The sequence below is a fragment of the Somniosus microcephalus genome, chromosome 23 (genome assembly GCF_052327205.1).
Source record: "Somniosus microcephalus isolate GS21.2 chromosome 23, FLI_Smic_1.0, whole genome shotgun sequence".
In the NCBI taxonomy this organism is placed as follows: domain Eukaryota; kingdom Metazoa; phylum Chordata; class Chondrichthyes; order Squaliformes; family Somniosidae; genus Somniosus; species Somniosus microcephalus.
Genome location: NC_141009.1, coordinates 14,020,342 through 14,035,502, shown reverse-complemented (window position 1 = coordinate 14,035,502; position 15,161 = coordinate 14,020,342). Strand labels below are relative to the sequence as shown.

General features: G+C 47.2%; 1 protein-coding gene across 5 annotated transcripts in view; it reads left to right on the top strand.

The window, feature by feature from the left end:
* Positions 1 to 15,161, top strand: part of ccdc180 (coiled-coil domain containing 180) — a 185,032-nt gene that overhangs the window by 147,403 nt on the left and 22,468 nt on the right. For all 5 annotated transcript variants that reach the window (XM_085965433.1, XM_085965436.1, XM_085965435.1 and 2 more), the window contains 6 exons: positions 722 to 789; positions 3,565 to 3,655; positions 6,014 to 6,088; positions 8,865 to 8,931; positions 12,028 to 12,172; positions 13,693 to 13,853. In XM_085965433.1, the coding sequence (XP_085821559.1) occupies positions 722 to 789; positions 3,565 to 3,655; positions 6,014 to 6,088; positions 8,865 to 8,931; positions 12,028 to 12,172; positions 13,693 to 13,853 (607 nt within the window). The remainder of the gene's footprint in view (positions 1 to 721; positions 790 to 3,564; positions 3,656 to 6,013; positions 6,089 to 8,864; positions 8,932 to 12,027; positions 12,173 to 13,692; positions 13,854 to 15,161) is intronic.

Below are 15,161 nucleotides of genomic sequence, written 5' to 3'. Positions count from 1 at the left end.
CACTGTGCAGTGATTGTCAGTGTTTGCAGCACTTCACTGCTGTAGAACACTGACAGCACAAATGTCAAAAGTAAGGTTGCCATGGTCCCCTTAAGGAAACCGGCTCAAGACATGTCATGAATGGTGTCACCAGACCAGCTCCATCTAATTGGGCTGGGAATCTCGCTGGGCGGGCTTAACAAGCCCCATTAAGATAAGTTCATTTTAGGCAGTGGGATGGAGCCCGCAGCGGGTCCGCGACCCGACACCGGCTGTACCGGACCAGCCAAGGTGAGCAAAATCTCGGCCTGGGACTATTCTTATTAGAATAGAAAAGGTTAAGAGGCGATCTGATTGAGGTGTTCAAAACTATGAGGGATTTGGATGTTGGGGAATTGGTAACTAGAGGGCATAAATTTAAGATTATCACCAAAAGGACAAAGGGTGAGATTAGGAGGATTTGTTTTATGCAAAGGGTTGTTAGGATATGGAATGACCTATCAGAAACAGTGGTGGAAGCATATAGAGCTTGTAAAAGGGAAATGGATCAATATTTGAAAAAGGAAAATGTAAAAGGGAATGGGAAATGGCAATGGAATGGAACTAAGTGGATAGCTCTTTTAAATAGCCGACACAGGCACGCTGGGTCAAACATTAAACTTCTGTAATTCTATGCTACAATTCTGTGATCTATACTGAATATATAATAATTCTGTATTGTACTGAAAAATGTAACCTGCAGGGTTCATAAATCAGAAATAATACCTGAAGCAGCGCCTGAGGCAACTGATGACCAATCTGTAGCTAGAGGTAAGACTTGTGTACAAAACAGAATCCTTTGCATCTTCAACTCAACTCCAATAGTGAACAAAAGTGGCAGTAGCTGGGCGACGGGCAGAGTTTATTCCTGTTTATCCTTTGATCAATTCACCCATTGAAAAATTGCACAGCAAGGACTGCTACTATCTGTAAATTTAAAAGAGTGACGATAAGGCACTATATTTGGCCTCTGCGAGCCTGGGCTAGGGTAGGGGGCAAAAAAAGTCAACTGCCCAGCAGTGTTCCCTCGAAATAGTTTTTTTGTGCGTGGCATCTTTAAATTTGCTGCACGACTGTTCGCACGCGCAGTATCTTAAATGCGAACAGCTTGTGAGCGGCCTGTGCCGTACCTTCCCCGATTGCTGGGTAGCCGCACACTCGCACAGCTTAGAGGGAGCATTGCTGCGCAGTGCCTCTAGCTGAAAAGTGCGCATGTGTGGACATCAGGTAGGGGCTTGGCTTGAAACAGCCCTCAGTCAAATAGGCTGCTGATACTGTCGAAGCTCATATACGAAGAATGGGCGAAATACTGGAGGGTTGCCAGCTCCCCAGCAGAAAATTTGGCATTAAATAAGTTAAAGTTGTAAATAAGCTTGATTTTTCTAAACCGGTTTGTTTTATAGCTGCTTTTTGTTATGGGATTTGGCTGTATACCCTCCACTGGACTGAATGGTACCTGAGAGTGCCAGTGAAACATGACACATTTGGTAGTCAGTTGCCTAGAATTTTTCAAATTACGTTCTTTTCTCTTCTCCTTTCCGATTTTTTTCTTCCCTTATCTCCCCTCCTCACACAAAGATACTAACTCAGTTACCAAAGGTACCAGCAGCCTCTAAAACTTCCCTCAAGTGGCTAGTGAGCTTCGGCAGGCAATTTAACTGAGTGGCGCATCGTAGCCCAACCCGATCCTAGCCTCACCCAAGCAGTGGCCAGCAGAGGTCTCTGAATCGCGATCAGGAATGGAAACCCTGCCTAACTTTTCTCCAGGGGCACTGAGACCAATTATAACTTCCTTGTCACCATCACAGTTTGGATCAGTTAACTTAGCATGGATTGGGAGTTGAACTTGGGCCTTTTTGATTTGTATGGCTCACCCTACACCAACTGAGGCCTACACCGTCCGCGTTTCACCAACTGAGCCCTGCACCGCGTTTCACCAACTGAGCCCTGTACATTGTTTCATCAACTGAGCCCTGCACCGCGTTTCATCAACTGAACCCTGCACCGCGTTCCACCAACTGAGCCCTGCACCGCGTTTCACCAACTGTGTCCTGTACATTGTTTCACCAACTGAGCCCTGCACCGCGTTTCACCAACTGAGCCCTGTACATTGTTTCATCAACTGAGCCCTGCACCGCGTTCCACCAACTGAGCCCTGCACCGCGTTCCACCAACTGAGCCCTGCACCGCGTTTCATCAACTGAGCCCTGCACCATGTTTCACCAACTGAGCCCTGTACATTGTTTCATCAACTGAGCCCTGTACATTGTTTCATCAACTGAGCCCTGTACATTGTTTCATCAACTGAGCCCTGCACCGCGTTCCACCAACTGAGCCCTGCATCGCGTTTCATCAACTGAACCCTGCACTGCGTTCCACCAACTGAGTCCTGCATCGCGTTTCATCAACTGAACCCTGCACCGCGTTCCACCAACTGAGTCCTGCACCGTGTTTCACCAACTGAGTCCTGCACCACGTTTCATCAACTGAACCCTGCACCGCGTTTCATCAACTGAGTCCTGCACCGCGTTCCACCAACTGAGTCCTGCACCGCGTTTCATCAACTGAACCCTGCACCGCGTTTCATCAACTGAACCCTGCACCGCGTTTCATCAACTGAGCCCTGCACCGCGTTTCATCAACTGAGCCCTGCACCGCGTTCCACCAACTGAGTCCTGCACCGTGTTTCATCAACTGAGCCCTGCACCGCGTTTCATCAACTGAACCCTGCACCACGTTTCATCAACTGAACCCTGCACCGCGTTTCATCAACTGAACCCTGCACCGCGTTTCATCAACTGAACCCTGCACCGCGTTTCATCAACTGAACCCTGCACCGCGTTTCATCAACTGAGCCCTGCACCGCGTTCCACCAACTGAGTCCTGCACCGCGTTTCATCAACTGAGCCCTGCACCGCGTTTCATCAACTGAACCCTGCACCGCGTTTCACCAACTGAGCCCTGTACATTGTTTCATCAACTGAGCCCTGCACCGCGTTTCATCAACTGAACCCTGCACCGCGTTCCACCAACTGAGCCCTGCACCATGTTTCACCAACTGAGCCCTGCACCGCGTTCCACCAACTGAACCCTGCACCGCGTTCCACCAACTGAGCCCTGCACCGCGTTTCACCAACTGAGCCCTGCACCATGTTTCACCAACTGAGCCCTGCACCGCGTTCCACCAACTGAGCCCTGCACCGCGTTCCACCAACTGAGCCCTGCACCGCGTTCCACCAACTGAGCCCTGCACCGCGTTCCACCAACTGAGCCCTGCACCGCGTTTCATCAACTGAGCCCTGCACCGCGTTCCACCAACTGAACCCTGCACCGCGTTCCACCAACTGAGCCCTGCACCGCGTTCCACCAACTGAACCCTGCACTGTGTTTCACCAATTGGGCCATTGAAGAAGCTTATTGAATTTTAGTATATTTCTGAGGGTGTAGAATAACAAAGAACACTACCAAAAATATCAGTAGGTATGTGAAACATTAGCAGTAACTCCATTGGAAAAAGTCATATTGCTTCTTCATTCACTTCAACAGGATCTCAATTATCATCTGGTTCTGGTTCCCAAAATGCGCGCTCCCAAGCTGCATCTTCCAGAGGGCAAAAGACTGCTTCAACGCTACCTAGGTCAGTAACAAGAACTTAGTGCTCAGGCCTATTATTTTTGTCACAGTTAAGTCTCTAAGCTTTTAGGTTAGCTTGCCTTTTTTTTAAATTTCCATTCATTCGCCCCCATTTATACTGGACCTTTAAATTTGGGGGGTGGGGGGGTGGAAGGGGTGGCGGTAACATGGGTGGCTCTTCTTCCCCTCCCCCTAATATTAAACAGCGCTGTTTGTTACCAAGCTTCGCTGGAAAATTCCTCGCTTTATTCCCTTTAAAGGCCGTAGTCATTTAAACCTGGCACGAGTCACTTTGAGTCCTACTGAAGACTTCAAACCTTTACTAGAACAAGGTCATTGATCTCAGTGGGTATTGATTACCTTCTCTTCGGCATAGTTGCTCCAGTGGGAGCCAAGACTTATCCAAAAAAGAATTCTTACGACCCGGTTGGACCTCTGGGAAAGTGACAAGGCACTTTTTGTCAGCTGTGGCTCAGTGAGTCAGAAGGTTGTGGGTTCAAGTCTCACTCCAGAGACTTGAACACAAAAATCTAGGCTGACACTCCAGTGCAGTGCTGAGGGAGTGCTGCACTGTCGGAGGTGCCGTCTTTTGGATGAGACGTTATAGCGAGGCCCCGTCTGCCCTCTCAGGTGGACAAAAAAGTTTCCATGGCGCTATTTCGAAGAAGAGCAGGTTAGTTATCCCCAGTGTCCTGGCCAATATTTATCCCTCAATCAACAGAACAAAAACAGACTATCTGGTCATTATCACATTGCTGTTTGTGGGAGCTTGCTGTGCGCAAATTGGCTGCCGCGTTTCCCACATTACAACAGTGACTACACTTCCAAAAAGTACTTCATTGGCTGTAAAGTGCTTTGGGACATCCATGGGTCGTGAAAGGCGCTATAGAAATGCAAGTCTTCTTTCATTGCTCAGCCTTGCAAGGGCAGATCTGCTCGGGTAGGGTTGCCGACTTGGTTTGGACATATTTCTGGATGTTTCGTCACGTGACCTCCCGCCACCAACTGCCCCACCCAGTCAAATAGCCACCCACCGCCCCCCCCCCCACAATTTTATTTATAACTAAGAAAGGATAGTGTTCAAAGAAAATGAAAATATCACACTTTTTTTTAATGCCCCTATAAATTTTGTCCGGGGTTGCTGGCAGCAGTGCCCAGCAGGTTTAATCTTTAAGTCTTGAAGACAATCCTGGAGGATTGGCAACCCTAGCTCGGGCTGGGTTAGACGCCATTGATGCACTGTTGCAGACACCAGCTGCTCAGCCCAGATCGGCAAATAACTGCGTCTGCGGGATTTGGGATGGATCTTCCAGCTTGGGGCTCGGGTGGTTGGAGGGTTCTGCAATATTTACACTGGTGGAGCAGCCCATACCCGCCCCAGCAATAGTTTCCTGATTACTGGCTCACAGACCATGTTTTGCTCTTCTTTTGTTAATTTCAAACTGAGCTCCAGCTTTGTTACCGGTGACTGATACCTCGGGAATAAACGATTCCTGAAGACTGCAGCTGTGAATTAAGCTCCTCTGTCGAAGGTCACAGACAAAAATACAGAGCCCCAATCTTTGTTTTGGTCTCTGTAACGTTTTTTTAAAAAGTCGGGATAAAAGCAGGTTCTCATTTCCTGCTTCCCTGTCTGTGAGAATTCTGCATTGTGATTGGCTGCTTAGACAGCTTGTTGATGTCACAGCAGATCGCGGTAGGGATTCCCCACTATAGAGCGCTGTAATCTCTTACGCATCGAAAAAGGCAAACCTGTCGCCGCAGGAATCGCGAGAGCTCTGTGGCCAGCTTTCTTTGGGGCCAGTGGTGAACACCTTTGCTTCGCCGCTGACCGCAAATGCCAGGACAATATTCCACATAACGAGTGAAAATATTGGATTGTGTGAAGCGCTTTGAGACATGTCTACATGACATTTCATCATATCAATGTAAATCTATCATTTGGAATTTCAGTTAGACTCTGGGTATTAGTACAAAAATGCTGCTTTTTTGATCCAGATGAAACTATGACTGTGACAATTATGTCCTTCTAAACTGAAGTGTACTTTTTGCGTAGGCTGCGCAGTCAGAGGGACTGTGACATTTGCCAAAGTCTCAAGTCATTGAAAACACTATTAATATTCATTGATGAATTTCACAGGATTGCCCTTGATTTTGCAGTCTCTGTGCCATGCAAACGTGCAGCGCGAGCAATAACCTCCGATTTAATTTCAGATTCCTTTTTTCAGGTTTGTTTGCAAATCTTTTATTCTCTGTTGACTGTATGCTGACCACCCCCCCCCCCCCCACCCCGGATATCTCTAGGGTCAGTCAGCTGTCACATTCAGGGTGGAATCACAACTAAGCATTTCTGTCTTTCTAGTGCAATCAAATATTCCAAACCAAACCGCCTTGACTCGAAGTATCAAGTTTTTGGTGAAACAGCAGAAAAATCTGAGTACGTAGATTCTAATTATTATTTTTCTGAATGTTACTGATACATCCTTATTTTTGTATTAAGTAATTATAAAGTAAGTAAATAGCTTTCTGTTATTGGTACACACTGAAAGGATAAATTGACAAGTTTCACACCAGCGTGCTGCCTAGCAGCATTCCACCTCCCCGGAGCGTATTACAGTGAGGTTCCCTACAATACGTGACTAGCTATCTGAATATAACTTCAAAAAATCATAGCCCTGATTTTTTAACTCTGGGTGAGAGTGCGGTGGACAGGGGCCGAGGCGCTTGTTGCTCTCCCTCTCTCTCTCTCTCTCTCTCTCTCTCTCTCTCAGGATGTCAGCACATCTGCTCCTAGACCACACTTTCAACCAACACCTGCCATGGTGCCAGTCATAGCTGGGCCAGACTGTCCCGGCAACAACCAAGATGCAGCAGTCTGCAGCCGGGCCCTTACAGGCTCGATTGAGTACCCAGAGGTCACCAACTACAATCATCTCAAGAATCCCAGCATGAGGAACGGCAGACTTCCACCAGCTCTGCTGGAGTACTCCGTAGCAGTAGTAGAACTAGTATATCTTCGTTAAAGAAAAGCACTATGGGTTGCTTACTTGGGTGAGAAATGAATGGAAGGCAAATATTGTGTTTGCTATTAAATTAATCACCGTTGTCACATTTGGCCTTTTGGTCGGGAGTGTGATTTAATAGCAGCTTCTGAGTCTGTATAAATGTTATCTAAATGGTTTGAATGATCTTTATTGATCTCTGTATGGTGAGTTTCTGCAGTATGCAGCACACTACCATGATGCGGGAGACTCTTCGTGGGTCATATTGTCGGGAGCTCCCAAACCTGTCGAGACACTTGAATCTCTGCTTCAGCCTCACTACGGTGTGCTCACTCATGACCATGGTTGTCCCCTGCTTGCGAATTTGTACTTGTGTTGCTGAGACGTGAAGGGGTTGCAGAGGGGTGCCGTGAGCCACACCTGTAGGGGTCATCTCTCGTGCCCCCGGCAACCGTCCTGCCACGTTCCCAGGAGGGCGAATATTGGGGGATTGCAGATTGTATCGGGATAAGTGCGTCATGGTAGCTGCTTAGGTACCTTGCAGAACCTTGCAAAATCCTGTTTGTGAGTGGGCACTAGCTGCACATTGATGGAGTAGCAGCCTTTACTGTTGGCGAATGTTGCTGGCTTGTATTGTCTCCTGATAGCAACTTGTGTGCAGTCAGTGATGCCCTGCACACAGGGCAAGCCGGCCACTGATGCAAATCCCTGAGCTCAGTGGGGAATCGGATGTACTGGTCAGCCCCTTGCGAGCAGGGCGTTGGCCTCTGGGAGATGCAGCTGATGCCCCCTGTAGCAGACTGAAAGGAGCCAGTGGCAAAGACGCTAAGGGATGTGGTGGCTTTGGCAGCAACAGGTGAAGCATGCCCCCGCTGGTGCGAAAGGAAGCTGCCCTGTTGTAGGAGGCTGCAGAGGTCTGCTGTGGAGAAGTGTTGCCTTCTGCCTCTTTGGATAGGTCCAAGAAAGTGGCTCTTGGCCTGTGCACCCTGTGCACGGAGTATGGCCTCCCCTCCCTCACCTGCCATCTTCTGATAGTGCTGGTTGTTGAGGCAGCTGCTCCTCTTCCTCCAAATGCTCCACCATCCAAAAGCAACTAGCAATCATAGCAGCCTAGATAAGCAGATGAAGCTTATTGGGGGGGTTGATAGGTTTAAAATGAGAAGGAAGTGAAATGGAAGCTGGAAACTCTGCTGAGCAACCAGACAGTAAAACAATTCTATGATCCATTGAGCTGCAGCTCCGTGCCTCTTTATAGACCGCTTCAGTGGCTCTGACACACCAATCCCATCGGGTTTTACTGGCTGCTTGGCCATTGGGCGGGACTCCCACGATTTCGAGTTTAAATCGCCTCAGGGCCTGAATGGCATCATCGGAGCGCACTCTTAAGCACGCACCCACCCTCCCCGTTCCCTTCAGGGCGGGCACAATTAAAATCGGGCCCCGTATTTCTTTTTTTTTTACAAAGTTGCTCCCATCAGCCATCAATGATGGATGGATGATCAAGCCTACAGAATTTCTAGATGCACCACGTAATGATCGCCCAAAAATAGGGACGGGTCGGGTCTGCTGGAGGAGAGTTGGCAATCTCCTACCCCAAGAAACCTTGCCCCTTTCAAAGTGAGCTATCTCACGAAGTGACCCAGTCAGAACAAGCCACCTTTGAAACAGTCTCATAAAAAAACATTGGCCCCCTGCTCTGCCCCCATAACTAGAACGGTACGGGAATTGTGCCTGACCAATGGGAGCAATTTCCAGAGGCAGGCCAGTTACATAAAATAGGGATGCGCCCACACCAGTGTCGATATCTTAGGCACCCACTGGGGGGGGGAGTGGGTGGGGGGGGTTGAGGGATCATTCACCTTTATAAGGGAACAATTTCCTGGTGGCTGCCTGCAATCTAATGCACTTGTGGCCAAGAATACTCCTGCGGGCCCCATTTTACGCTGCTCCATCCATCCGGATGGCGTTATCTTGCCTTTGTCCAGGTTATTCGGGGCAGAGGAGGCAGGAGCATTGGCAAATCCCACCATCGCCGCCTCCTTCTTAATGTCAGGCCTTCAATGGAGCAGATGCAACTTCTGCCCACACCCAACAGGTGTTCCCAGTGAGTGCACATATGGCACCAGTCACCAAGCCAGTCGCTGCCCCCCACACTTCAGCCCCAGGGCTATTATGTGTGAAACTTTAATATGCACCATTTGTCTTTTCCAGCCATTTTAAAGAAATAATAACATACATTTTGTGGGAGAATACCAATGCCTTACTGGCAGTTGCTGAGGTGAGCAATTATTTTGTTCTTTACCACACATATAAGAGTTGAATGGTTTACCATGATTTCTCATTTGCAATAATCCTCTGCATGACGTGTACGGTACTGTCGTATCCTAAGAACAGGAGTAGGCCATTCAGCCCCTCGAGCCAGTTCTGCTGGATTCAGGATTTTTTTAATAACTTCTCTTCCTCCCCCCTTGCAATTTACTTTCCTTTCCTTCCCTCCTCCTGAAAACATTGACTCTGCTGGGGTACAGTTCCATCGTGAGACTGTGGTGCAAAATTGGGTTATCAGGCTGACTGTGTACAGGAAAAGTTGGCCCAACTAGCAGTCTTTAAAGGGAAGGCTGCAGGTCGCCACCAAAAGCGTAAGTGTTTAAAAAATACTCACCTCAATGTGGAGCCAGGAGGTGCAGGAGTGCTCCTCCCGGCTCCACATTAAAACCCCCATGGGCTGCTGCTACCAGGGACCATGCCACGCACCACTCCCCCCAATCACCCCCCTCTCCCGGTCGCCTTCCCTTCCCCTCCCCTTTAAGCACTTAACTGAAGGTCGTGACCGGCGACGCAGCTGCCCGATATTCCGAGCCTCTTCGCCAGCAAGCTGCCTGGGGATACCCAGCAGGTGTCCGCTGCTCACCCGTCTCATTTAAATGAGGCCCAGTGCCCAATATCTGGTGCACCTAAGGCCTATTCGTTCAGGCGCAGGGATTGTTCCCCGCACCCAGTTCGCGCCGGCCTGAGCGTCGGCAGGCTATGGAGCATGAGCATGAGCCTCAATTTACCGGCAGGAGTCTCTGAAATACAATCAGGACTGGGAAGCCTGACTGATTTTCTTCTCCCTCTCCCAGAGGAGCCGGGGCCAGTTGCAGGTCTCTGCCCTGCTGACAGCAACTAATCAAGAACGGACAAGGGATTGAACTTTAAAATACCTGAGCTAATGAATTTACCAACTAACCAGTTAGGGAAGACAGTTTTGTATTTCAGTGATCTCATCAAATCCTGTGCCTAATGCAGGCATTTAAAATCACCCCCACCACTCCAGAGCCTGGTGCTTATTTTGAAGCTGTATTTTTGCACTAGAAATATTCCAAATTCTTGCTGAAGGCGGCGAGTCCTCGCCTGTCGACCACGCGTGCCAGGAAACCGCAGGCCCGGAGGTTGTGATTGTGGTAATGAACGGAAAGTCAAGGACAGCCCACCCAGACTTTCCTATATGTGAGGTTCGCTGCTGGAAATACAAATTCAAAAAATTAGATAAATATTATAATTGTTTGGATGAATGCTTTTTAGGAATTGGAACGTATATGTAGAACAGATTAAATAGGTGGAGTATAGTCCTCAGTAGGGTAGATTGTATATGGTCTATGGAAGGAGCAGGCTTGACATGCCAAATGCCTTTTTATTACTCTGTATGTCATTTTGTTAGTAAGATGACCCCACTGGATAGATGATTTTTTTATATGTCCTGTGACTCCTCCTCCCACCGTGGGAAAATGCTAGAATCTATTAAGGATGTGGTAACAGGGCACTGAGAAAATAATAATAGGATTGGGCAGAGTCAACATAGATTTATGAAAGGGAAATCATGTTTGACGAATCTGTTAGAGTTTTTTAAGGTTGTAACTAGTAGAATAGATAAGGGAGAACCAGTGGATGTGGTGTATTTGGATTTTCAGAAGGCATTCGATAAGGTGCCACACAAGAGGTTATTAAACAAAATTAGGGCTCAAGGGATTTGGGGTAATATACTAGCATGGATTGAAGATTGGTTAACGGACAGAAAACAGACAGTAGGAATAAACGGGTCATTTTCAGGTTGGCAGGCTGTAACTAGCGGGGTACCGCAAGGATCAGTGCTTGGGCCTCAGCTATTCACAATCTACATCAATGATTTGGATGAGGGGACCAAATGTAATATATCCAAGTTTGCTGATGATACAAAGCTAGGTGGGAATGTAAGTTGTGAGGAGGATGCAAAGTGGCTTCAAGGGGATATAGACAGGCTAAGTGGGTGGGCAAGAACATGGCAAATGGAATATAATGTGGAGAAATGTGAAGTTATCCACTTTGGTAGGAAAAATAGAAAAGCAGAGTATTTTTTAAATGGTGAGAGATTGGGAAATGTTGGTGTTCAGAGGGACCTGGGTGTCCTTGTACACGAATCACTGAAATTAACATGCAGGTACAGCAAGCAATTAGGAAAGCAAATGGTATGTTGGCCTTTATTACAAGAGGATTTGAGTATAAGAGTAAAGACGTCTTACTGCATTATATAGGGCCCTGGTGAGACTATACCTGGAGTATTGTGTACAGTTTTGATCTCCTTACCTAAGGAAGGATATACTTGCCATAGAGGGAGTGCAATGAAAGTTCACCGGACTGATTCCTGGGATGGGGGGATTGTCCCATGAGGAGAGATTGAGTAGACTATATTCTCTAGAGTTTAGAAGAATAAGAGGTGATCTCATTGAAACATGTAAAATTCTTACAGGGCTTAAGAACATAAGAAATAGGAGCAGGAATAGGCCACTTGGCCCCTCGAGCCTGCTCCGCCATTCAATAAGATCATGGCTGATCTTGGGCTCAAAGCCACTTCCCTGCCCGCTCCCCAGGCTTGACAGGGTAGATGCAGGGAAGATGTTTCCCTTGGCTGATGAGTCTAGAACCAGGGGTCACAGTCTCAGAATAAGGGGCCGGCCATTTAGGACTGAGATGAGGAGAAATTTCTTCACTCAGAGGGTGGTGAATCTCTGGAATTCTCTACCCCAGAGGGCTGTGAAGGCTCAGTTGTTGAGTACATTCAAGACAGAGATCGATAGATTTTTGGATATTAAGGGAATCAAGGGATATGGGGATAGTGCAGGAAAGTGTAGTTGAGGTAGAAGATCAGCCACGATCTTATTGAATGGCGGAGCAGTCTCGAGGGACCGAATGGCCGACTCCTGCTCCTATTTCTTATGTTCTTAAGATATCTGCAGTCTATGAACACATAGAGATGACTTTGACACAGCATTTCCATAAGTATCTATCCTCCAGTTACTGTGAATTCAAAAGCAGTTTTTTTTAAAAGCGTGTAATGCCATTTCTTAACCTGCCTTAGGACTATTACAAGAAGAAGGAACGAACTCCAATCTACAGGCCCGAATACCTGAAGGACACATTTGACCAATGTGCAGAAGATCTGATTCAGAAGATGCAGTCGTATCAAACTCAGACAGATATCTACTACAATAACTGTCTGCAAGGTAATGGAACGCTTTAGATTAAAACTTCATAAATGTAACTTCATGAAGCAAACAAAGAAATGCTTAGCAGGAGACAGTGTGGAGCAGGGACATGACTCTTCAAGCACTTTTCTATTTCTATATACCATTATGTATTATTTGTGTTCATAGCTTGTTTTGGTTCTCTTTGTGGGAGGAAGTGGATAAGCAAAAGAGAACCCTTTGTACACTTTTTCTCGCCTTCCTTCGTCTCCCGCGGGCCTTCTTTCTTGCTGGGTTACAGTTCGATGGGCATTGATCCCGCTGTGGCCATTTCTCGAACATGAGCCTAGACGGTGAGTGTCAGGGAGCTGTTTGAGTCCAGAGGCTCATCCCAGCTGAATATCATCCTGTTCTCACTCAATGCCCACAGGTTACGTTATCCAGCAGGAGTAAAGAGCAAGAATTCCAGCTGATTTTTACTTTCCCTTGCTCAGGAATTGTAAGCACCACCATAGCTGAGATCAAATGATTCAACACGGACCAGCCATGGTACTGAAATGTCAGGCATAGCTTGATCACAAAATAGTTCACAAATATTACATAATATTACAAAAATGTAAACAATTTACATTTGTTCAATGTGTTCATTTGTTCAACTTCACTCCTTTCCCACCCTCTCTTGGATTGTTATCAGCTTAGCATTAATTTTACTTTTTTAATATCAAATTTAACATATCCATTCAACCATTTTCTCCAAAATAATAAGTTCAAACATTTTCCTTATCAGTTTTCCTCTTTCTCTTGGCTTTTGACACCCATTTTAGAGGTGGGAGCAACTTTCAAAACATTGGATATGATTTGCCTGATCATCAATTCCAAAGACAATTTTCCAAAAGTCAAAAAATGCAACAAGGTTGATCTTTAATGTGTAATGTCTACAGCCATTGAGAAGGTTGACCATACCATCCTTCTCCAGTGCCTCTCCTCTGAGGTCCAGCTGGGTGGGACTGCCCTCGCCTGGTTTCTTTCTTATCTGTCCAGTCGTAGCCAGAGAATCAGCTACAATGGCTTCTCTTCCTGCTCCCACACTATTACCTCTGGAGTCCCCCAAAGTTCCACTCTTGGATTCACCAACACTATCCACCTCCCTTCTCTCCCTGACTAGTCTGTTCTCCACATTCACCCCCCCCCCGCACCCCCCCATGTAAATTCATTAAAGATAAAGAGAGTGAATTTCCATGGCAGCTCTCCCACTCGTCTGGCATAACTATGGCGGATAAGCCTAGAAACCCCGGAAAAACGGAATAAGCAGAGTTCTGGGGGGATGAGCGGGAGAACCCCTGTGGAAATTCTCCCCCAAACAATCTGTGCACCTTTCCTCTTATAAGCTCGAGTCCATGGCCCCCGGTCACACAGTTTGTGACGTGTCGGGCCATTTGTCCCGGTTCAGCTGATCTGCAGCCCCTTGAATTTCAAAAACTACAATAAGGTTTCCCTTTTGGCCGGAGCAGACATTACAACCTTCCTTTGGTCGCTATCGATAATTATCTTTCCTTCAGAGATCCAAGAGCAGCTGAGGGTGTTCGAGCAGCTGCTCTCCTCCGTGCCTCAATTCCTATTTGAAGAAGTCCTCAAGCAGCACATGGAATTTATCACAAGGGCCTTGGCAGAAATACGCTCCACATTCAGCAAGAAACTGCAGCAACTGGAGAACACTAAGGTAGAACAGCAAAATGGAAAATATATATACATATAAAATATATAGCACTGCTTGTTGTGTCTTTTCTGTTGCTGCTACTTGTGTTTTTCCACCTTCCGCCTCAGTCAGTGAGAATGTTCTAAGTCTGGGATGATCCTGGAGGGCTGTTAACACCCCAATCCCCCCGCTCTCCCCGGCCCCCTCCATACACACACACTTATGACTGAGTGTTGTCCTGCTGTGAAATGCTTGGACCACAAACTAAGCTGAGAGTGGGGCGAACTGCCCAATATGTACAGGAAAGTTCTAATGTCAGTCGAGGTTTGGATTCGAATTGAAGCTGTTCAGGAGTCCAGTGCTCTACCACTGCCTCGTTAGGGCTGTTGGGTTGCCAGTCTGGTGCTCCGCCAACACAATTGTTTTGTAGCTATTTCTGTATTTGATCCTTATCTGAAATAGAAAATGAGGAAAATCTTGTGGCAAAGAATGCCTCCACTCTGTTTTTTTCATATTCATTCATGGGATCTGGGCATCTCTGGCAAGGCCAGCATTTATTGCCCATCCCTAATTGCCATTGAGAAGGTGGTGGTGAGCCGCCGCCTTCAACCATACAGGTTTCATACAGGAGCTTTTTGGGAAAAAAAATCACTGCCAACGCCACCGGACCTGGCAAATGCACGAAAAAGGCTGTCCCCTGCTTTAACCGGCACAAGCCGTCCCTATCGAAACATTAAAAAGGCAGTGTGCATCTGAGCCACACAGACTACAGTAACCCACAAACCAGAGAATAAAACTCTTCCAATAAACAAATCTATCTTCCAATACACAAACAGTAATGGGGAAAGACACAATGCTCATGTTTTCTTGGAAAAGAAAGAGTTTTAAGCTACATGCTTTTAAGTTTACACATATTATGTAGATTGCACTTTTTGATTCAACTTATATTTTACTTTGGGAAGGAAAATAAATGTTACAATTCATAATAAGCAATGTGAAAATACAGTTCAAAAGGGGTCTGGATATGGCAAAGGTGCGTAGTTATATTAAAAGAACGCATTACCAGAAAAGGTGGTTGTGATACGAGAGGTGCGGTGTGAGGAGGCGCGGTGTGAGGAGAGGCGCGGTGTGAGGAGTGGGGTGTGAGGAGGCGGGGTGTGAGGAAGCGGGGTGTGAGGAAGCGGGGTGTGCGGCGTGAGGAGGTGCGGCGTGAGGAGGGGCGGCATGAGGAGGCGCGGCATGGAGGTGCGGTGTGAGGAGAGGTGCGGTGAGGACAGGTGCGGCGTAACGAGGTGCGGCGTGACGAGGTACTGTGTGAGGAGGTGCGGTGTG